Raw genomic sequence first — 23251 nt, 5'->3', positions numbered from 1 at the left:
AGCGTGCGTGCGTGAGGCCGCCCGCCGTGACGTGTCCCGGGCTGTGGGGCGAGCTCTCCTGAGCGCAGAAGGTGGGGCAAGATGCCCCCAGGCCACAGACCACAGGAGGCCACTTCCGAGAGGGCAGTTTATAGGAGGGGCACGGGTCAAGGGTCATCAGTGCAGCGCCCCCCAGGGAAAGGCAGGTCAGTCCAGTGTGCGGCCGGGGCACCAGGAGGGCAGGTATAGCAGCAGAGCCGGGGGCCCACGTCCCCCGCCGTGGCCCGTCCAGGGCAGGCCTTGCGAGGCCCTCAGGTGTCGGCGGCCTGGCCGGGAGGCTCCTGGGCCAGGGAGCGCCGGTGCCTGAGGACCGACTTCTCCTCCTCCTGTGGGGCGGACACGACACGTGAGACCACTGAGCCGATCTCGCCATGCCGCCGGCACCGAAGCCACCTGCTCCCAAGCATGCGGCACGCCAGGCCCATGTGTGGAGCCCGGTGCCTCCACGCCACCCGGCACCACCGCCCCGGCGTCCCCTCCGGCTGCAGGAGCGCGGCACCCGCTCTCACCACCTCTGACGCGGTGCTGGGGCTCGCACCCTCGGGGGACCCCCCCTCGTCCCTCGAGCAGTCAGGCCCCACGTCCTCCTCGTACTCTGTCAGACAGTCCGACTCCTCCCCTGTAATGGAGGGGGCGCCAGTGAGGGACAGGGCAGGGGGACCCCGCCACCGCGGGCCACCGTGGGTCCCGGGACCTCACCATCGGCGCAGCCGTCAGAGACGTAGCTGGTGGGGGGCTCGATGCGGGACACGATCTCCGCCAAGTCGGTGAAGCCGGAGCTCGGGAAGGCGAGAACCTGGGGGCGTCGGCAGGCTGGGGCGGGCGGCCCTGGGCTGCGCTCTGGGTGGGCGCGGGACCCTGGGGCTCGGAGGGGACCCGGGCTGTGCTCTCAGGAGCCAGCGGAGCCTGGCATCTGCAGGGGGGGCAGAGCCAGAGGGGCCATAACCCGGCAGGCTTACGTCCGCGCGGCGGCTCTCGTTGAGGTCCGTAGACCGCCGGTCGGTGAGCATCTTCTCGATGACTTCGCCCCGGGTCCAGCCTCCAAACACGGCCTTCCCGTACTGGTAGCCCACATCCTGCAGGGAGTCAGGGTTGAGGCCCCGCGGCCCCCCTCTGGCCTCCCGTCTGCCTGGCCTTCCCCTGCCCTCCAACGCCTGATGCTCTGGGGAGGCAGCATTTGAGAGATCAGCCCATTTTAGAGCTGGCTAACCTGGCACCCGTGCCCCACATCTCCCCCCGCGTCCCTGCTAGACATTACCAATCAACCCGTCCGTCCGCACTGCTTCCCGCCCAGCCCACGCGCTGTCAGTACCAAACGACACAGACAGTGGTGTGCACGCTGACTTCCGGGTCTGCGAATGTGCAGAACACCTGTGGACAGGTCATCTGCTGGGCCCAGAGCAGACAGCACTAATCCATCATGGCACACTTTCCCGGAGACCCCAGAAAAGGCAGCAGATGCTTTCACTGAGGGAGCCTGGGCAGCAGCCACTGACCAATCCCAGCTGACAGAGCGTATGACACATATTTCAGGATCAGGAGCACTGTTAGAAATCACTGTACAGTCTCCAGCGAGCAGGGCTGGCATCTACGTAGCAGCTAGGTCACGGGGCATGCACAACCACATCCCTGGTCACAGCTGCAGCAGACATCACCAACAGAACCTAGACTCCCCTCCCAGTGCTCCGCGCCACAGGCAGGAGAGCTCTGGCACCCGCCTCGCCGGCTCAGCGCCCCTCCCACTACTCACATAGATCTGGTCAAACTTCCCGAAGTCCATGGTCTTGAAGCGGTCGATGGGTGGCCGCAGGTACTCGCAGTAGGAGCTGGACTTGACGACCTCCAGCTGCCGCACACAGGACACGTAGGCCAGGCGGGACTGGATTTCGGCCATGTCTGGGACCTTCACCTTCTCTGCCCAGGGGTTCAGCCGCTTCCACAGCAGCCACCAGCCAGACAGGCTGTCCCCGTAGGTGCTGAGGTCGGTCTCGTCCTGACTGCCCACGTCGACAGCGATGACTGTCCGGGCCCCCATGCTGCGCGCCACGTCCGCTATGGGCAGAGGGTGAGCAGGTCCAGCCCAGTGCCAACAGCACATGCACGAGGCCGTGCACGCCAAAGACACACAAACAGCTACGCACGCAAGAGACATGCAAATGGCCACACGCACGAGAAGCAGCATGGATCAGCGTGGCACGCCTCGGGTGGGCCCCGTGTGGACGGAGGGCAGGAAGACAGTGTGTGCCAGCCCCCACCTAGGGAACGCCCAGCTGCCGTCAGATGGCTGGCTCTGGCCTGCGCCTGTGCCCGCGTGTGCCCGCTCAGGTGCCCTCTGTGGCCACAGCCGGCCTGTGTTGGTTTGTTCAGCTCCATATAGACCTTCCTAAACGTAAGCACATGCCTCCTCGTGCATCTCAGTGCCTGTACATATCTGCTCACGTGTGTGTGCTGTGGCAATGGCTTTGATACTGGAGACTAGGCCACCCAGGGCATTCTACCTCTCAAGTCCTTTCTCTTTGTTTTTATTTTCACAGCGCCTCATTGAGTTGTTGAGGCTGGTCTCCAAACTGTGATATGCCTGTCTCAGCCTCTCAGGTACTGGACGACAGGTGAGTGCCACCACCCCGGCTCCTGTGCATCTGTACAGGGAATCTACAGCAAGCAGCAAAAGCTGGCCAACTGCAGCGGCCCAAGGAAAATGGCCACAGTCTCTGGGCTCTGCCCAGCGACTCAGCTCTGCACTGTAGCACAAAGTGGCCAGGGAGGAGGTAAGTGACCAGGGCGGCTGTCCCAGTGAAGTTTACTTATTTCTTTTTTTGTGTGGTACTGAGGATGGAACCCAAGGGTATTCAATCTCTGAGCTACATCCCCTGCCTTATTTTTTGTTCTTTATTTTGAAACAAGGTCTCACTAAGTGTGGAGGGCCTCACTAAGTAGCTGAGGCTGTCCCTAAACGCACGCGATCCTCCAGTCTCGGCCTCTTGAATTCTGGGATTACAAGCGTGCGCCACTATGCCTGGCTTTTTCCTTTATTTTTGAAACAGGGTCCCACTAAGTTGCAGAGGGCTTAAGTAGCTGAGACTAGCCGCAAAATCAATCTTCCTATCTCAGCTTCCCAAATACTGGGATTTTAAGTGTGTACTACTACGTCCAACTCTTTGTTTTTTTTTGTTTTTTTTTTTTTTAATTCTGAAATAGGCCTCAGTAAGTTGCTGAAGCTGGCCACGAGCCTGTGCTCCTCCTTTCTGAGCCTCCCAAGTATTGAAGTATTGAGGTTATAGGCAAGCACCCCTATGCCTGGCTCCTAGCCCTTTTTAAGACGTGTGTGTGTGTGTGTGTGTGTGTGTGTGTGTGTTACTGTGTACTGAACCCAGGAGCATTCTACATCTCAGCAACACTCTCAGCCCTATTATTTATTTATTTACTTATTTATTTATTGCGGCAATGGGGATGGAACCCAGGGTCATTCTACCTTTGAGCTACACCCCAGACCTATTTTTTAATTCTTTATTTTGAAACAGGTTGTAAGCTGCAGAGGGCCTCAATGAGTAGCTGAGGCTGTCTACAAACCGCGATCCTCCTGTCTCAGCCTCCCAAGGACTTTATTTTTAATCTTGAAATTGAATCTCACTAAGTTGCTGAGTGCTGGTGTCAAAACGGATCTTCCTGTCTCAGCCTCCCAAATGCTGGGATTGCAGGCGTGTGCCAGCAAACCCGGCTTCCCTTTTTTATTATTTTTTTTTTGTGGTCCTGGGGATGGAACCCAGAGGCCTCTACCTCCGGGCTACACCCCCAACCTATTTTATATTTTATTTTGAAACAGGGTCTCACTAAATTGCTGAGAGCCTCACTACGTAGCTGAGGCTGTCTGCAAACCGCGATCCTCCCGTCTCAGCCTCCTGAATGCTGGGATTACAAGTGTGTACCACCAAGCCTGGCTCCCTTTTTTATTTTTATTTTTATTTTTTTGGTGACACTGGGGTTCCTGGAAGCCCTTCTACCTCTGGGCTACACTCCCAGATCTATTTTATATTTTTATTTGGAAACAAGGTCTCTTAAGCCAGCAAGGCTGGCTCCGAAACAGCGCGATCCTCCTGTCTCCGCCTCCCAAGTGCGGGGATTACAAGCGTGTGCCACCACACCCGACTTCCCTTTTTTACTTTTTAAAAAGGGTATCACTAAGTTGCTGAAGCTGGCCTCAAACCTGCGATTCTCAATTCTGCTTCTCCAGTACTGAGATTACAGGCTTGTAACACCATACCCAGCTAACACGTACATATCTAATGGGGCGTGCAGAACAAGTGTGAATATACTGGTGTGTGTGTACAAATGCTACTTCACTAGTGCACATGTGCATTTGTACATGTCTGTGTACGTGTTTACACTACCTATGCATGAGGTCTAGAGACCACGTGTGCCTGTGTTTGAGGCACGAGTCCCACTCAGTGCACAAGGCCCCTGAAGCGTGTTCATGTATTCTCTCTGTGTGCCCATCCATTTGCATCATACCTAGATGGGAGCACCGGGCTGTGCCCTAGCAGCACATCCACCAGCACGCCCATTCACCTGCTGAGTGTACCTGTGTGTCAGGGTGCCCTCGCCAGAGACGAGTCTGCGCGTGCGCACACCCTCGGCCCGCCTACAAGTCTGCATGCGTGAACCTTAGCCCCGCCTGCCCAGTCTGCGCATGCACACACCCTCGCCCAGCCTGCCCCGTCTGCGCGTGCGCGAGCCGGTGCGCGCCGGCGGCACTTGCCTGGCAGGTTGTTGATGTAGCCGCCGTCCATGAGCAGGTGCCCGTCCTTCGGGTCGCACAGCGGCGGCAGGTAGCCCGAGAGCGTCATGCTGGCACGCACATACCGCCACAGGGAGCCTGCCCGGTGGGACACACAGACACGCACACACGCTCAGACACGCTCGCAGGCCCGGCCGGCCCGTGGGCTCGCTGACCTGGCACGTTGTTAACGTAGCACCCGTCCACCAGCAGGTGCCCGTCCTTGGGGTCGCAGAGTGGGGGCAGGTAGGGGCAGTAGGAGGCGCTGGCCCGGACGTAGCGCCACACGCAGCCTGTGGGGATGCGGAGGGGTGAGGCGCCGACCAGCCGCCCATCCCGGCCCTGGGATGCACGTACCTGGGGCCTCGGGCATTAGTGGGTGGTGGTTAGTGGTGGCGGCGGGCCAGCGTGGACGGTCACTCGTGTTAACAACGTCCCAGGTGCTCAGCTGCCCTCCCGAAGCACCCCCCACTGCCACGGTGGGCGCCACCCACCATCTTTGTGGACCCGCATGGCGGAGGCGGTGATGTCCGTGGTCACGTTGAAGTAAGGCAGCCACAGGTCCTGGGGGATGAGGCCAGTGTGGGGGCTGCTGTGGGGAGGGCAGCGGGCGGGCAGGACGGGCGTGGGGCCATACCTCGATCTGCTTGTCCTGAAAGACGCGGTGGATGCTGCGGTTGAAGGCGGAGCCGGTGAACATGGAGGTGGCGGGGTACGTGAGGTCGAGCACGGGCTCCAGCACCGACGTCATGCTCTAGGCGCAAGCCAAGGGTGAGCCGGGGCGGGGGTCACCTGGAATGCCCCTACGAGGGCACTGCAGTCTCCACCGCTCTACCTGGGTGGGGCAGGGTCCCTAGCCAGGGAGGTACCAGGGGAAGCGATGGGGTCTGAGTCAGGGGTCCCTGGGCCTGGAAGCCCCTCCCAGCCCGGAGGCGGCTGCCGCGGAGTCAGGTCTGGCAGGACACCTGGGGTAAGGCAGGCCTCTTCCCAACACACCTTGGCCCACTCCCGGGCCCGCTGCTTCGTGCGGCTGGCGCTGCGCTCCTCGGCGTACAGCGCCCCAATGAAGGAGCCGATGGATGTGCCGCCCACCAGGTCCACAGGGACTCCCGCCTCTTCTAGTGCCTTCAGCACCCCGATGTGTGAGCAGCCCCTGCAGGGAGGGCAGAGTGTCCCTGGCTGGGGACCCACGAGGCCCCGTCCCCGCAGCTGCCCTGCTCTAGGGTCTCGCCCAGGCACCCAGCTCCAGCCCTGCCCAGGACCACCTGCAGACCATGCCCCACCCCCGCACCCCACCCTCACCTGGCCCCACCCCCGCCCAGCACCAGGGCGATGGTGTTTCCTGTGAGCACCCGCGCCAAGCGGGAGAAGTCGCTGTGCCGGTCCACGCGCCTGGAGAAAACCTTCTCATAGAGCTCGTGCTGAGAAGGCAGGAAGCCAAGGGCCCGTGAGGATGGAGACAGGGCCTAGTGGTCCCCGGCTCCACCCGCCCCGCTGGCCCCGGAAGCCAGGGCAGGCCCCAGGCAGCCAGACGCCCACACACCAGCTTGGCCGGGCTGCGGCGGGAGAAGAGGCGGCGCGGACAGCGCAGGTGCAGGTGCCCCGAGCACCAGCTGCGCATGTTGAGCCACTCCACGGAGCGTGAGGGGCCCGGGCTGTCCTCGCGGTGCAGCAGGACCAGCTGCTTGAGGGCTCGCACGGCTGTGTTCTCCAGCATCTGCTCCAGCTGCGGAAGAGGGCGGAGGAGGTCACGTGTCTCCCGCCCCAGCTGGCCTTGGTGACAGTGTGGCAGGGGACGGGGTCCCAGCAGCGTCCCTGTGCCTGTCTCCCACCTGGCCAAGAGTGGGCTCCTGTTCACCCAGCCCCACGATGAGGATGCAGTCGGCCTGGCGCAGGCAGCGCACGGTCCAAGGCGTCAGGGACGCGTCGGTTTGGTAGAGCACTATGCGGTGTGTGTCCTCCTGCTGGGCCAGCCACCCCGACAGCCGGAACTCCTGGATGCTGGGAAGGGGAGGGACGGGGGAGCTTAGACACTGGCCCCCACCTGAAGCTCGTGCCACGGAGCGGGCATTCGCCACCACGGGTAGTCCATGATTCAAAGCCTGGGCATCAAGCGGGTCTGAAAGAGCCCACGGCTTGGAACTCGTCCCTCGCCCTCCCGGGTCCCCTGCGGACCCCCACTCACACACCTATCCAGTGCAGAGGCCCCCAGGCGGGCGCGGATGATGTCACTGTTGAGGAGGAGCGTGGGGCCTGGGGACAAGTGAGGAAGGAGGATCAGGGACCTCCCAGAATGCCTGCTGTCATCCTGTGGCCTGGGGTTCCTACACCCCAGTCCCTACTCAGGCACTTCAATGGCTATGCCCCAGCCATGCACGGGGGCGCACGCCGGTAACCCCAGTACTTGGGAGGCTGAGACATGAGGATCATAGGTTCAGGCCAGCCTCAGGAACTGGTGAGGCCCTTCGCAACTTAGTGACAGCCCGTTTCAAAATCAAGAATAAAATAGGTCTGGGGCTATAGCTTGGAGATAGAGTGCTCCTGGGTTCAATCCCCAGTACCACAAAATAAACAAACAAAATGAATAAAGAAAATAAAAAAATGTCCCTCAGTTCCATCCCCAGTACTGAAAAAAAAAAAAAAAAAGACTCAAGCCCCACCCATCCACACTGTAGTAGCCCTTTGCAGACCAAGGCCAACTCTCAGCCATACCCCCTCACACTGACCATGGGTCTCAGAGGGCCGCCCCCGGCCCCCATTGACCAATGGCTCTAAGAGTGTGCTGCCCCAGTCCCCTACCATGCCTCTCAGAGGGTACACCCTGCCCCCCAACTGACCGATGGGCCTCAGGATGTGTTGCCCCTGCCCCCCCACTGACAGATGGCTCTCAGGGTGTGCCGCCCCCGAGCCCCCCACTGACCAATGGCCCTCAGGACGTGCGGCCCCCGCCCCCCCACTGACCGATGGCCCTCAGGGCGTGCGGCCCCCGCCCCCCCACTGACCGATGGCCCTCAGGATGTGCCGCCCCCGCCCCCCCACTGACCGATGGCCCTCAGGACGTGCGGCCCCCGACCCTCCCACTGACTGATGGCCCTCAGGATGTGCCGCCCCCGACTCCCCCACTGACCGATGGCCCTCAGGGCGTGCGGCCCCCGACCCTCCCACTGACTGATGGCCCTCAGGACGTGCGGCCCCCGACCCTCCCACTGACCGATGGCCCTCAGGGCGTGCGGCCCCCGACCCTCCCACTGACTGATGGCCCTCAGGATGTGCCGCCCCCGACTCCCCCACTGACCGATGGCCCTCAGGGCGTGCGGCCCCCGCCCCCCCACTGACCGATGGCCCTCAGGGCGTGCGGCCCCCGCCCCCCCACTGACCGATGGCCCTCAGGGCGTGCGGCCCCCGCCCCCCCACTGACCGATGGCCCTCAGGACGTGCCGCCGCCGCCCCCCCACTGACCGATGGCCCTCAGGACGTGCCGCCCCCGCCCCCCCACTGACAGATGGCCCTCAGGACGTGCCGCCCCCGCCCCCCCACTGACCGATGGCCCTCAGGACGTGCGGCCCCCGACCTCCCCACTGACCGATGGCCCTCAGGGCGTGCCGCCCCTGCCCTCCCACTGACCGATGGCCCTCAGGACGTGCCGCCCCCGACCCTCCCACTGACTGATGGCCCTCAGGACGTGCGGCCCCCGACCCTCCCACTGACCGATGGCCCTCAGGACGTGCCGCCCCCGACCCTCCCACTGACTGATGGCCCTCAGGGCGTGCGGCCCCCGACCCTCCCACTGACCAATGGCCCTCAGGACGTGCCGCCCCCCCCCCCGACCCTCCCACTGACTGATGGCCCTCAGGGCGTGCGGCCCCCGACCCTCCCACTGACCAATGGCCCTCAGGACGTGCCGCCCCCGACCCTCCCACTGACTGATGGCCCTCAGGGCGTGCGGCCCCCGCCCCCCCACTGACCGATGGCCCTCAGGGCGTGCTGCAGCTCCAGTGTGAAGGCCATCATGGGCACCTCGGCGCACACAGGCAGGATGGCCACTGTGGCCAGGTTGCTGGCTGGGTTGGTGAGCTCTGAATGTGGGGGGACGCCCAGCCCCGAGCCTGTGGAGACCCCAAGGGATGAAGTTTGCTGTGCAGCCTGTCTGGAGAGGTGGTCCTCCTCTGTAATTGCCTGGGCCCCTGCCGGCTCCTCCGGCCTCCACCCACCATACTGAAGACCATGGCTCGGGGCCTGGCAGCCAGACCACCCACCTTCCCTTTCTCAGTCAAGCTTGGCACCCAACCTCCATGTGATCCTGACGTCCCCAGTGGGACCCATTATAAGACTCTACCACCATCAGACCCACTGGGCCTGCAGAAACCTACTGCCACCTGCCCTGGCCTGGGCTCCTGCATCCCAACAGAAGACGGGGCAGTAATAAGTATGCCTGGACCCACCAACTGCTTCAGCTGCCCACTGCACCATGCCGCCGGCCCTCAGGCCTGTCTGCTGGCCTTTCGTTTTTGGTACTGGAGACTGAACCCAGGGGCATTCTAACTCTGAGCCTCACTCTAGCCCTCTTTTTTATTTTGAGACAGGATCTCACTAAGTTGCTGAGGCTAGCCTTGAACCTGCGATCCTCCTGTCTCAACCTCCCAAATACTGGGGTTTCAGGCATAACTAGTGTGCCAGCCATCAGCCCCCTTTCCTGCCTGGACCTCAGCACCTCCTCCGGGGCGACTCTCCCGTGCCCTGTGGCTGTGGTGGCCTAACCAGCCCAACTGCCTTTCCAAGGGCCTGTCTCCTCACAAGTCGCCCGCCACGTCTCCCTTTCAGTCAGCTTCTTCCGGCAGTGCTGGCCCTGAGCTGGCTGGCTCTACGTCATGCCTTCACGTGCGAAGCCTGGGCTCCCTGTCCTCAGTGGCATCCCTGCCTCCCTCCACCAGGTGGCATCACGACCCTGCTGTTTTCTTGGTGCTGTCGGCTCCTAACAGTACTGTTTTCTCTGCAGTTCTGAAGTTCTGACATCTCTGCCGCCATCACCCTTGCCCCCAGGGATCCAAGTGTCAGGCTCCTGGGACCTCAGGCTGCTGATGCTCCAGCCCACCTCTCATGGGCCTCCACACCCCAGAAACACAGCGGGGTGGGGTGGGCACAGCGCCTGCGCCATGCCTGAGCTCTTGAAGCCACTTCTCTTGGTGGGCGCTCACCGCTGCCCCTGGGCTCCATCTACCATGTGTTCTGATCTCAGGTCCCTTCCCAGAACGTTCAGGATGTGGACTCTAGTCCAGGAGCCCACCTCCCACTTAGGAGTTCCCCCCACAGGAGGACACTTTAGAGTCCGTTAGCAAATGTCCCTAGGGCCCAGGCACCTGACTCCCTCCCCCAGCATGCACCACAGCTTGGATCCCACTTCCAGCTCCAACCCCACTCCCAGGATGATTACGAAGCTGAACTCCGTTCCCAGGACGCCCTTGGCCTGGCTTCCCTTCTCAGCACCTCCCCCAGCATGCCCGGCTGGGTGCCTGTCACCTGGGAAGGGTCCTTGCAGCTGCTGCAAATTCCCTAGAATTTTCTGGCTCAGCAGGTGGATGAGGCGGGTCACGACCTGGGGGCGTGGAGGTGGCCCAGTGAGGACAAGGAGGTTGTGCAGGGCCCTCACTCACCAGGGCGTTTGGGCTCTGGTTACTTGGACAGCCCCGGGGAGGCCCCGCCCCGGAGAGGCACACCCGCGGCACACCTGTGGGTACCGGCGCTTGATGTGGCCCAAGGTGCCCTCGGGGAGCTTGGCCAGCTCCGTGTCGCGCACTGCGTGCACCGTGGTGGCTCTTGGTTGCCGAGTCAAAGCCTCCACCTGTGGGGCATGTGCGTGAGCAGGGAACCCGGGCAGGGGCGGAGAAGCCGACCCCGGCACAGAGGGCCCCCAGAGGACGGAGGCCCGAGCCCAGCCTCGCGGGCTACCCACTAGGGCTCGGGAAAGAGGGAGCGGCGACCCCGACACGCAGAGGGAGGGAAGGGCCCCGGGAGGCCCTGGGGCGCACCCCAGCTGGCTCCGTGGGCCCTCCTGCTCACCACCCCGATGAGGTCCCCGCGGCCGTACTCCCCGACCAGCTCCTTCTTGCCGCTGCCGCGCTGGATGACGCTGCGCAGCCGCCCATTGAGGACGATGTAGGTGCAGTCAGAGCGGTCGCCCTGCCTGGGGTGAGGGCGGGTCAGGCGAGCTGGCCTGCGGGCCAGGGCGGGGCACAGGCGGGAGCAGGGCACACCTGTACAGCGCGCGGCCCGCCTCCACCGCCGTCCAGTCGATGGCGAAGTCCATCTGGCGCACGAAGGGCGACATCCTGGCGGCCACTGTGTGCGCCGCGCTCAGCACCACACTGGGCTGCGCGCGCATGATCCTGCAGGGAGGTGGAGGGGTGTGTGGGCTGGGACACACCTCGGTGGGGATGGAGGGAGGGGGCGCAGGGCGGCTGAGACTGCCTTAGCAGGGCACTGGGCGGCCACAGGGCTGCTTCTGCCCCTAGGGCTGGCGGGGGAAGCCACATGCCAAGCCCACCCGGCCCAGCCCAGCCCCGGCCTACTCGTAGAAGTCAGACTTGGAGATCCGCAGGAAGGTGCAGTCGCGCTGGGCTCGCAGGGTGAAGATGAGGGGCTCCCCGGTGAGCACCGCCAGCTGCCCCACCAGCTCCCCGGGCTGCGCCACGAACAGGCACACCTCCTCCGCCTTGTCGATCATCCGCTGGTACACGTGCAGGCAGCCCCAGAGCACGAAGTGCAGGCTCACGTCCTGGGGGGGGGGGACAGAGGTGAGCAGCGAGGCCAGCAGCCCCACACCGGGCGGTGCTGGGGAGAGAAGAGGCTCAGAGGCTCCACCCCAGGCTCAAGGCAGCACAAGGTAATTTAAGGTTAGTGAGGCCCTTCCCTTTCAAAATAACAATTAAGACGGCATGGGAAAGCAGGACGCAGTTTGCAGACAGCCTCAGTTACTTAGGGAGACCCTGTTTTAAAATAAAAAATAGGCCGAGCGTGGTGGCGCACGCTTGTAATCCCCACGCTTGGGAGGCTGAGACAGGAGCATCACACAGGTTCGAAGCCAGCCTCAGCTACTTAGTGAGGCTCTCAGCAACTTAGTGAGACCCTGTTTCCAAATAAAATAGAAAATGGGTCTGGGAGTATAGCCCAGAGGTAGAAGGCCTCTGGGTTCCACCTCCAGTACCACCAAAAAAAAATAAAAAACAGGGAAGGGAGTGCCCCTTCCCCAACAAATGCTGCCTGGGAAGCTGCGTGGTGGCCCACGCTTGTGATCCTGGCATTTGGGAGGCTGAGAGGAGGACTGCGGTTCACGGGCAGCCTCCACTTGAACCCGTTTTAAAGTAAATACTAAAAAACTAGGGCTGGGGGTACAGCTCAGAGGTGGAAGGCCCCTGGGTTCCTGTACAACAACCATTTAAAGCAATCCCCAGAAGCTAAAAAGGAGCTGCCATACGACCCAGCAGTTAACTCCTGGTACAGAACCAAGCAGAATGAGGACACTTGGGAGGCTGGGACAGGAGGCGTGCACAGGTTTGAAGCCAGCCTCAGCTACATAGTGCGGCTCTCAGCATCTTAGTGACCCTGTTTCAAAAATAAAATATAAAATAGGTCTGGGGGTGTAGCCTGGAATTAGAAAAGCCCCTGGGTTCCACAAAAAAAAACCAAAAAACAAAAAAAACAAAAAAAAAAAACAAAAAACAACAAAAAAGCCCTGAGGACACTGCCCTGCGATGCCAGCATCCTGCCCCTCCCCAACACATGCAGACATATTCTGAAACCTTCTAAGATTTTTTTTTTTTTTTTTTTTTTTAGTGGTACTGGGGTTCCTGGAAGCCCTTCTGCCTCCGGGCTACACTCCCAGACCTATTTTTACATTTTTATTTGGAAACAGGGTCTTCTAAGCTAGCACGTGTGGCTGGCTTCGAACCTGCGCAATCCTCCTGTCTCTGCCTCCCAAGCGCGGGGATTACAAGTGTGCTCCACCACGCCTGGCATGGAACCTTCTAAGATTCTAAGAACTTTTTTTTTTTTTTTTTGGTGGTACTGGGGGTGGAACTCAGGGGCCTTGCTACCTCTGGGTTATACTCCCAGACCTATTTTATATCTTATTTGGAAACAGGGTCTCACTAAGTTGCTGAAAGCCTCACTCAGTAGCTGAGGCTGGCTTTGAACCCGTGCGATCCTCCTGTCTCAGCCTCCCAAGAGCTGGGATTACAAGCATGGGCCACCATGCCTGGCTACTCTATTTATTTTTAATAAATATTTATTTATTCTTTATTTTGAGACAGAGTATCACTAAGTTGCTGAGAGCCTCACTAAGGAGCTGAGGCTGGCTTCGAATCTGTGTGATCCTCTTGTCTCAGCCTCCCAAGCGCGGGGATTACAAGGTGCGCTACCACGCCCGGCTCATTCTTATTTTGAAACCAGATCTCACTGAGTTGCACAGGGCCTCGCTAAGTAGCTGAGGCTGTCTGCAAACTGCGATCCTCAGGTCTCAGCCTCCCGAATTCTGGGATTACAAGCGTGTGCCACCATGCATGGCTCCTTATTTTTTATTCTGAAACAGGGTCTCACTAGGTTGCTGAGAGTCTAACTAAGTTGCTAAGGCTGTCCTCAAACCTGCCATCCTCCTGTATTAGCCTTCTAAGAACTGAGATTACAGGTATGTGCCACTGCATCCAGGTGTCCTGAGGTTGTTTTTTTTTTTTTTTGGGGTGTGTGTGTGTGTGTGTGTGTGTGTGTGTGTGTGTGTGTGTTTGAAAGAGACTGGGAATTGAACCCAAAGGTATTCTACCTCTGAACTACACCCCCAGCCCTATTTTAATTTTATCTTTTTGTACTACTGGCGGTGGAACCCAGAGGCTTTCTACCTCTAGGCTATACTCCCAGACCTATTGTATATTTTATTTGGAAATAGGGTCTAAGTTGCTGAGAGCCTCACTATGTAGCTCTCAGCCTCCCACGCCAGCTTTTTTTTTATTTTTATTTTTATTATTTTTTATTTTTTTGGACTGGGGATCAAACCCAGGGCAGCGCACTTGCCAGGCAAGCGCTTTGCCACTGAGCTACATCCCAGCCCTTATTTTTTATTTTAAAACAGTTTCTTTCAACACATTGCTGAGGCTGGTCTTGAATCTGTCTGTGACCCTCCTATCTCAGCCACCCAAGTGCTAGGCTCGTGGGCGTGCACCCCACACCTGGCTATCCTGAGCTCTGACCGCTGACTGTCCACGAGGTGTGGTGTGGGATTGTCCACAGGTGTTAATGTGTCAGACAGTGCTCAGAAAGTTCCAGATTTTGAAGCACTTTTAGGGATGTTCAGCCTTTACAAATGTCCCATGAAGCCTGGCGTGGTGGTGGACACTTGTAATCCCCACACTTGGGAGGCTGAGACAGGAGGATCGCACAGGTTTGAAGCCAGCCTCAGCTACTTAGTGAGGCTCTCAGCAACTTAGTGGGACCCTGTTTCCAAATAAAAAGTATTAAAAGAAAAAATAGGTCTGGGAGTATAGCCCAGAGGTAGAAAGGCCCTGGGTTCCACCCCCAGGACCACAAAATAAGAAATAAAATCAGGTTGAGGGTATAACTTGGAGGTAGAATGCCTTTGGATTCCATCCCCAGTACCAAAAAAACAAGAAAACAGACGCTCTGTGAAATACCCTTGGGGGATAGTTGTGCACAGCCTGGTCCCTGAGCATGGGGAAGGGTGTGCTGCTGCCGGACTCCTGGCTGCTGCAGAAGGCACGGAGCTGCCCTGCCCAGGCCCTGGCTGCACCAGACCCTGGGCTGGAAACCCATGAAATGCCAGGGTATGCTGTAGAATGGAAAACTCGGGGCTTTCGGCCACAGAGAGGGCCAGGGCGAGAAGATTCGTAGGAGCTGGGGCCCAGGGAGGAAAGGTTCAGGGGTTGGTGGTGAAAGGCTCCCGGGTACAGAGAACACGGTGGGGTCAGGAGGTGGGTCACAGGACCCCAGGGTTACAGCCTAGAAATCACACGGCGGGCTCCCCCTGCGCGGGGTCAGGCTCACCTGGTCCCCCTGGCGGGCAATGATGGTCCCGGCCTTGGCATGGTGCAGCAGGACGCGGCCGTTGAGGAGGGAGGGGTCCTGGGGAGAGAGGAGGGTGAGCCCGGCTCCGCCCACCCCACCCGGCAGCCCCTACCCCGGCCCGCCCCCACCTCAATGCGCATCAGCTTGGTCAGCTCCCGCTTGGCCGCCTCGAAGATGCTGCTGGTCTGGCGGCCCTGGTAGGGCCCGAAGAGGCAGCCGCCGGCGGCGGACTCGTCCTCGCAGTAGCTGTACTCGCAGGCGCCGGCCGGCTGCTCGCGGGGCTCCTGCGTGGGGGTCTGCAGGAGGTCAAAGGTCAGCGCTGCAGTGCTGCCCCTGGGCAGGTCCGCGGAGCGGCTGCGGTGGGACCTACCCGGGCAGGGGCTGCCGGTGGGGCCCCCGAGGGCTCTTCCTGAAGGGACACGGAGATCCGGCCGCGCTCGTAGGCCATGTCAAAGTCGGAGCGGGGACCGCCCTGCAGGCCTGAGAGGGGTGGGGAACAGGAGAGCCGGGCTGGGCGCAGCAGTGCGCCGTTCACTCCCACCGCCAAAATAAAAGCAATCGCCAGGACCAACCCTATCCATGCCACGTGCCACAGCTGTGGCCGACGGGCCTCGTGATGGCGGCTCGCTCCCTCTGCATTAAGCCATCTCAGTGCTACCCACAGAGACACGCCCAAGGAAGCACCCTCAGTGTGCCCAAGTCGGACACCACAAAACCCGACAAGGGGCAGCAGAGCCTGAATTCAAGCCTGGAAGCTCGATGGCCCCACCTCACAGGGCGCCTGGGCTCCAAACCTGAGATGTCCACGGGCATGGAGATGCAGCGACTCAGCAGAGGCGGGGGGCCGGCGTCCGAGGACGCAGGCTTCATGGGGTCCCCTGGGGGAAACGTGCGCTCAGGCTCCCGCCCAGGGCAGGGCCTGTCAGAATCCCTGGGGCTGGGGGCCAGGAAGAGCAATTCTGACGCCCTCGGGGCTGAGGCCAGGGGCACCGCTCCCCCAGGCAGGGCTGGACCTGGGTTCCCGCGAGGGACCCGTGGGGGCATGGACGGATCAGACCCATCTACAGAACTGTGGAAGGCGTGGGGCTGAGGCAGGGCTTGGGGCCGGCGGTGATCTCAGTACCTGCAGGTCCCGGGAGCGGGGCCCCAGCGGAGTCGGGCGGCCGGCCCGGGGCCTCCCTGGGCTCCTCGGTAGCCGCCGAGGCACTGACCACCCGCTTGGAGCCCCGCACAGGGCTGGTGCGGGCTGGGAGGCCAGGGCTGGGGAACAGGCGGAGGGGCTGGATCTCCTGGGAGGGGAGCGCAGAGCAGCTAGCAGGTGTCCCGAGAACCAGGTCCCGCCCCGCCCCCGCCCGCCCCCTACTCACATGGCTGAAGAGCTCATTGGTCAGCCCCAGGTAGTTGTGAAGCGCCAGAAAGGTGACTCGCTGCAGCCGCACCATGATGATCTGCGGGGAGGGCGTGGCTATGGGCGGAGGGACTTGGCGGGAGCAGCCAGCAGCCAGAGGGAGGGAAGTGGGCAGGGGCGGGGCCATAGCAGGGCCCGAGGGCAGCAATGGGAGGAGGAGTCCGGCCGGCTGCTCCCGGCGATAAGGAAGTGACTTGAGCTCAGGCCGAGATGGGTGGGGGTGCGGACCAGGGAGGGGGCGGAAGCCGGCTGACCTGCACCACCCGCACTAAGCTCTCCGGGTACTTGGTGAAGACAGCGGAGAAGGCCTCCACGGGTAGCCGCAGTACGGTGGAGTCCCGGGCCGCCCGGGCGGACACCCGCTGGGGATGCTGGTGACCCTGGATCAGGGGCGGAACCGGGAGAGCCAGGTCGAGGACGTGGGCCACTCACCAGGCCCCGGCCGCTGCCGGCGCCCCCCCCCCCCCCCCCGCTGCCCGCGGCTGGTCACTCACCGTGATGACGTCCAGGATGCTCAGGAGGCTGTTGACGCTGTCCCCAGGGACCACTTCCTTCACAACACACTCCTTCCCGTCCTGAGACACGGACCACTGACCAGTGCGGGCCTCACCCTGTCCGGTCCACCCACCCACCTCCTGACGGCGGCTCTCCCTTTTCTTTTCCCTTGGTACGGGGACTGACCCCAAGGCCACTCTGCCTCTGGGTCACAGCCAGGCTTATTTATTTTTGTGATACTAGAGATGGAGCCCAAGGGCCTTCTACCTCAGGACACATCCAGCCCCCTCCCTTTTTATAATTTTTGTTCCAGAACAGGGTCTCACTAGATTGATGAGAACCTTGCTAAATTATTGTGTCCTTGAACCTGCGACCCTCCAGTCTCAGCCTCCCCAGTGCTGGGCTCACAGGTGTGTGCCACCGCGCCTGGCTTCTCCTTTATGAACAGGGGCTCCAGTTGCTGAGGTCTTGCCTCCACCCGCAGTCCTCCAGGCTCAGGCTCCCCCGTCCTGGGATGATGGGCTCGCACCGCTGCGCCCAGCCGCCCTCTGCGTTCCCTCACTCTTCACCTGAATGGTCTCTGATGCCCAACTCCTGACAACGCACCCCAAGGACCTGCCCGCCGACCAGCCACAGTGCCTGAGCCAGGCCACCCGTGCCCGGCTCCCACTCACAGGCCCCGGCAGGCAGAGCTCCAGCAGCCCGTCCTGCACCACGTAGATGCTGGCATCCGGCTGGCCCGGCCGGAAGACGTAGTCTCCCTGGCCGAGCCGCTGGAAGACCATGTGCCGGCACAGCTCCAGGAAGAGCGGCTTCTCGAAGTGGCCCAGCACCCTGCGGGATGGGCGGCGGCAGAGGTCAGGGTGGCCCTCGCCCCCAGGCCCCTCCGCAGCCCGCGCCCCAGCACTGACCGGACGTTCTTGAGCATGTACAGCACCTCAGAGGGCAGGTGGGAGTTGGCCAGGTCGCCCTCCGTCAGGTCGGCCTCCAGCACTGCCGGCGGGGGCTCCTTCCGCTGCAGCGTCGGGGTCTCCTTCTGGATGCGCAGGATCCTGGTGGGCAGTGGGTGGTGAGTGGGCGCCCAGGTGGGCCCTCATGCTCACACAGCCTTCCCTGCCTTGGGGTTCACACTGAGCAAGCGCTGGCCCAATGGTCAGATCAGCCTGGCCGCCTACTGTGTGAGTAAAGCCGTACTGCACACGGCCACGCATGTTCATTATCTGCTGTAGCTTTCCTGTTCAACGACAGGGCTGTGTAAGTAGCCAGAAACTGTACGTGGTCAGCAAAGCCCAACATGCTGCTGGGCGTGGTGGCGCTCACTTATAACCCCAGGACTCGGGAGGCTGAGACAGGAGGATCCCAGGTTTGCGGCCAGCCTCAGCTACTTAGGCCCCTGGCAACTCAGTGAGACGCTGTTTCAAAATAAAGAATAAAAAATAGTACTGGGGATGTAGCTTGGAAGTAGAAAGAAAGAAAAATCCCCTGAGATCAGCCCAGAGCCAGGCACAGCAGGGAAGGAATTTAAGATAACTACTTCTAGCTGGGCATGGTGGTGCACGCTTGTAATCCCCGCGCTTGGGAGGCTGAGACAGGAGGATCACACAGGTTCAAAGCCAGCCTCAGCTACTTAGTGAGGCTCTCAGCAACTTAGTGAGACCCTGTTTCCAAATAAAGTATAAAATAGGTCTGGGAGTGTTGCCCGGAGGTAGAAAATCCCCTGGGTTCCATTCCCAGTACCACACACACAAAAGAAAGAGAACTACTTCTCAGGTCTCAGTGAGTCCTGAGACTGCCCTTCTGTGGCCACAGAGGTCCCTGAAGTAGCCTCCTTATATATGAAAAGTATAGAGCACCTCTTCCACAAGTCAGTGACCACTGAGATAGCCCTCCACTGCACACGATCCCTAACACAGGCCCTTGAGTTAACTTTGTGATGCAAAGAAGTCCAGGTACAATTCTAGGCTAGCCCTTCTTCAGATCACAGAGAATTCTCAGAACCTCAGACACTCTGGGGTAGCTGTTCTAGTCTATGCAGACACAGAGACACCCCCAAGATCTAGGAAACCTGCTATCTAAACTCAACTGATAGTGGAAAACTGAGAGGCAGCCCTTCTACTCAGTCACAGAAACACTGCTGACGCCGCGGCTGGATGGCGTCCTGGCACGACCTCGTGGTGTGAGGAAACCCTTGAGAGGGACCTTCTGGTAGACTCCACGATGGAAGGGCACCCCACAACCAGCTCCCAAATTCCAAGGGTTCCCGGAAGAGCCTTCTCAGAGAGCCTGAGGGAGCGCTTCACTGCCCACAGACCCTGAGATAGCCTATGTTTCTAGGCCCCTGGGGAAGAGACCCTAGGACAGCGTGGGGCGCCACCTTGGGGGACGGCCTTTGAGTACAGACTGCTGAGATGCCTTTTATTTTATTTTTTTTGCGGGTCTGGGGATGGAACCCAGGGGCATTCGACCTCCGAGCTGCACCCCCTGCCCTATTTTTTATTCTTTATTTTGAAACCGGGTCTCACTGAGTTGCAGAGGGCCTCACTAAGTAGCTGAGGCTGCCCACGAACCGCAATCCTCCGGTCTCAGCCTCCCGAATGCTGGGATTACAAGCATGTGCCACCACGCCTGGCTCTGGCTTTTTTTTGATATTAGAGATTGAACCCAGAAGCATTCTACCTCTGAGCTACCCCTTCAACCTTATTTATTTTGAAACAGGGTCTTGCTAAGCTGCCAAAGCTGGCCTTGAACCTGGGACCCATCCTCCTGTCTCAGCCTCCCGCGTACTGGGATTACAGGCATGTACTACCCCCTGGAGAACAGAAGCTGGAGATAGCTCTTCCAGTGGGTCAAAAAAACACCCGAAGTAATCCCAAAGAGGTACCTGGACTAGGCCCTCTTGTTCCCTCTTATCCTAATATGGAAACAAGGTAGGATAACAGAAATAAAGGCAAGGTAGAAAGGAGACAAGGCGGGGAGAAAGCCGGGCGTGGTGGCACATGCCTGTAATCCCGGCATTTGGGAGGCTGAGTCAGGAGGATCATGGTTCACAGCCAGCCTCAGCTACTTAGGCCATCTGCAACTTGGCGAGACCCTGTTTCAAAAATAAATAATAAAAATAGAGCTGGGGGTGTAGCTCAGAGGTAGAATGCCCCTGGGTTCCATCTACACTACCACACACAAAAGAAACCCCAAACCAAACCAAACAAAATAAACAGGGAAGAAAAGGAAGACTGTAGCTTTAAAAACTCCACAACGGACCTCCCTTTCAATGTGAAGGTCTGTTTTTTTTTTTTTTTTGGTTGTTTTTTTGTTTTGTAGGACCAGGAATAGAACCGAGGGGCTTTCTACCTCTGGGCTACACTCCCAGACCTCTTATATATTTTATTTGGGTCTCACTAAGTTGCTGAGAGCCTCACTAAGTAGCTGAGGCTGGCTTTGAACCTGTGGTCCTCCTATCTTAGCCTCCCAAATACTGGGATTAGAAGCACGCACCACCACGGCCAGCTCTGAAATACTTTTTCATCATGTAAGCCAAGGATCCCCCAGTCCTGAGTTAAGGAATTGACCCTTCTCCCATGACATGGAGACTCTGGGTTAGATCCCTAAATATATGGCAAACAGCCTTCGGTGATTGTGGTAGGGAAAGACCACTCAAATGGGCTTCGAGGGGCAGACACCCGTGATGGTGTGTCTGTTACAGGAGAACTTTGAGAGCCCTGAGTCATTCTAAGACAGTCCATGGGGATTAAAGAACCCTAAGATAAACACCCCGATGCAGGCTTATCACTCAAAAGGCCCCTGAAGGCCGGGCGTGGAGGCGCACGCTTGCAATCCCAGCATTTGGGAGACAACTGCAGTTCACGGCCAGCCTCAGCACTAGTGAGGCTCCCTGGATCAAAAAGAAAGAATAAAAGCCAGGTGTGGTGGTGCACGCCTGTAATCCTAGTACTTGGGAGGCTGAGACAGGAGGATTGCAAGTTCTCGACCACCCTCAGCTACTTAGCGAGGTCCTCTGCGACTTAGCGGGACCCTGTATCAAAATAAAGAATTCAAAATAGGGCTGGGGGTGTAGCTCAGAGGTAAAATGTAAAATGCCCCGGGGCTGTTTCATCACCAGTATCGCAAAAAAAATTTAAAAAACGAATAAAATTTAAAAATGAGGGTTGTGGGTGTCTCTCAGAGGTAGAATGCCCGTGGGTTCCCTCTCCAGTACCGCAAAAAATAAAAAATAAATAAAAGAAAAAGAAAGAAAAAGAGAAAATGCCCCTGAGATGGCCCCAGCGGGCACAGCGGGCAGCCTTACTTCTTGGCAATATTCAGCATCTTGAGTTTCTTCTTCATGCGCGGCCGGGAAGTGGTGGAGACAGAGGCGTCCACCAGGGACGAAGTGGACTGTGACACCTGAGGGGGTTACAGGACGCGGGGTGAGTCGCAGGGGCCCGACCTCACGGGGAAGGGCGTCCACTAAGGGCGAAGTGTAAACAGGGAAGGGGCGGGCCTCCTGTGGTCAGCGCGGCCGGCGGGGGTCCGGGCTCACCTTCCGCATAATCTTCCGGCCATAGAAGAGCACTTTGTCCCTCTTCCGGAAGCGGTACCGGGGCCCGTCGGGGGCCGGGGCTTCTGCGGGCCGGAGGGGAGCGCGCGCTGAGCGGGCGCCGCCCGGCTCCCCCACCCGAGCCCTCCCCGGGGCCCTCCGCGTCCTCACTCGGCACTCGCAGCCTCCGCACCACCAGGAGGATGAGCACGGCCGTCACCACCACCGCCACCGCGGCCCCGATCATCACGCCCAGCACCTGCGGGACGAACGGCACCGGCTGCGCCCCGCAGACCCGTCCCGCCGAGCCCTCCCCGGAGGCCGGGACGCCCCGGGCCTCATCCCGCGGCATCACCTCCGCCCCCGAGGAGGTGGTGTTCAGCCCGTGACTCGGTGTCCCCATCCGCAGAATGGGCCAGTGCGACTCCCGCCCCCGAAGCGCGATTCTTCCCCGCCGCACGGCGGCCCGCGGTGCACGACGGGAAGCGTAGTTCCGCCCGAACGGACGAAATCGCGTTCTCGCAGGGCCTAGTACCGCGAGACTGCGCGCTGAGCACGCCGGGAGTTGTAGTCCCCGAACAATCCCCGACCCTTACCATTCCGGTTTGCAGTGGGGCCTCCATCGGCTGCCGCAGGCTGGGCACGTCGGGGAGCCCCGAGTCCTAGGGAATCAAGGAGCAGCAGGAACCCGTGCAAGACGTCTACCTGGGCCGGCCCGCCCCGCCCAAGCTCCGCCCCGGGCCTGCCCGCCCCGTCCCAAGCTCCGCCCCCGAGCCTGCCCGCCCCGCCCAAGCTCCGCCCCGGGCCTGCCCCGCCCCGCCCAAGCTCCGCCCCCGGCCCCGCCCCCGGCCGAGTCCCGCCCCCTGGGTACCTTTGTCGAGGCAGCCTTCTCCATTCGCTTGAGGTCGGCTGGGAACGGCGTGAGGGTCGCTTCGGGACAGAGGGATGGGGAAAATGACCTCCCGGCCCGGGACCAGGAGTGAGGCGGGGACCCTGCTTCTTTCCGGGTACCGTTCACCCACTCACAGCGCCGACCAGACGCCCCGCCCACCCGACCCCACCCCGGGGGCAAAGGGTAGCTGCGGCCCCAGCACCCAGTCCGCAGCCCTCGGCGGGTCCCCGCAGGGCATGGCCCCTCCCGGGCTCTGCCCACCGCAGGTCTAACCCGTGTAGACACGCCGACCCCTAGGCTGCAGCCCCTTTACCCCCAGCGAAGACCAGAGGGCCCACCCCCGGAAACCAGGGCCCGCAAAGCCACGGGGCTGGGGGGACAGCCGGGCAGCTGGCTCCCGCCCCAAGCCGGACCCCTGGAGGACGCAGAGCTGGGGCTGGTGGGAGTGCAGCCGGGGTCCCAGGGAAGGGGTCTTGGGACGCCCCGCGTGGGGTGGGCTCCCCAGGTGTCGCTGGCCGACGCCGGGGACCAGTGAAGTTATCGGGCTCCGGCGGCGCGCAGCGTCTCTGGGGCTGGGGCGCAGCCGGCGCCATCGCGGGAGGCGTAACCAGGGACGCTGGGCGGTGGGGCGGGAGCTCTGGAAAGTTACCGGCTTCCGAGCAGAGCGGGAGCACTGGCGGGTTCTGGGGAGGGAGTCGCGGCTCCCTGGAAGCCTCCGGGGGATGCTGGCACGTCACGAAGGCTTTCCTGGGACGCTGAAGATATTTCTGGCGCCGCCAGACATGAACGGGAATGTGGACGAATCGCTGGGCCCGAGACGTCACAGGGAGAATTCTTGGGCGCCTAATCCCCTCCACCCCAGGGCGCCCGGAATGCGGGAACGAACGGAAACGCCCGCGAGGAACTGGGGGCGGGGGCTGGGAGCATCAGAAAGTCGGGAGCTACCGGGAACCGGACAGCAGGCCTTAGGAGCGGCCAGGTCTCGCGGGCCATCCTCGAATGGACGCCCCCGCGGGGCCGGTGGAAACCGGACTCACCCAG

At 60.8% G+C, this 23251-nt stretch overlaps 1 protein-coding gene across 1 annotated transcript; it reads right to left on the bottom strand.

Annotated features, from left to right (window-relative positions):
- Nucleotides 1-290: 290 nt before the first annotated feature.
- Nucleotides 291-21941, bottom strand: PNPLA6 (patatin like domain 6, lysophospholipase; the record flags this gene model as incomplete). The annotated part of the gene is made up of 33 exons (XM_080715913.1): nucleotides 291-365; nucleotides 549-658; nucleotides 739-835; nucleotides 999-1115; nucleotides 1790-2091; nucleotides 4796-4912; nucleotides 5308-5377; nucleotides 5451-5567; nucleotides 5810-5966; nucleotides 6116-6234; nucleotides 6357-6539; nucleotides 6646-6814; nucleotides 7003-7066; nucleotides 8779-8919; nucleotides 10331-10406; nucleotides 10539-10652; nucleotides 10871-10994; nucleotides 11065-11196; nucleotides 11380-11585; nucleotides 14861-14938; nucleotides 15010-15177; nucleotides 15252-15361; nucleotides 15676-15759; nucleotides 16005-16170; nucleotides 16249-16329; nucleotides 16544-16669; nucleotides 16784-16864; nucleotides 17459-17618; nucleotides 17696-17836; nucleotides 21088-21185; nucleotides 21322-21404; nucleotides 21490-21721; nucleotides 21915-21941. 33 exons carry the CDS (start codon nucleotides 21939-21941, stop codon nucleotides 291-293), a joined length of 4125 nt encoding a protein of 1374 aa, XP_080572039.1.
- Between the last annotated feature and the right edge of the window lie 1310 nt (nucleotides 21942-23251).

This window comes from Muscardinus avellanarius (genome assembly GCF_963383645.1).
Source record: "Muscardinus avellanarius genome assembly, chromosome: 18".
NCBI lineage: Eukaryota > Metazoa > Chordata > Mammalia > Rodentia > Gliridae > Muscardinus > Muscardinus avellanarius.
The sequence above is the reverse complement of the archived record's forward strand: the minus strand, read 5'-3'. Positions and strand labels throughout refer to the sequence as shown.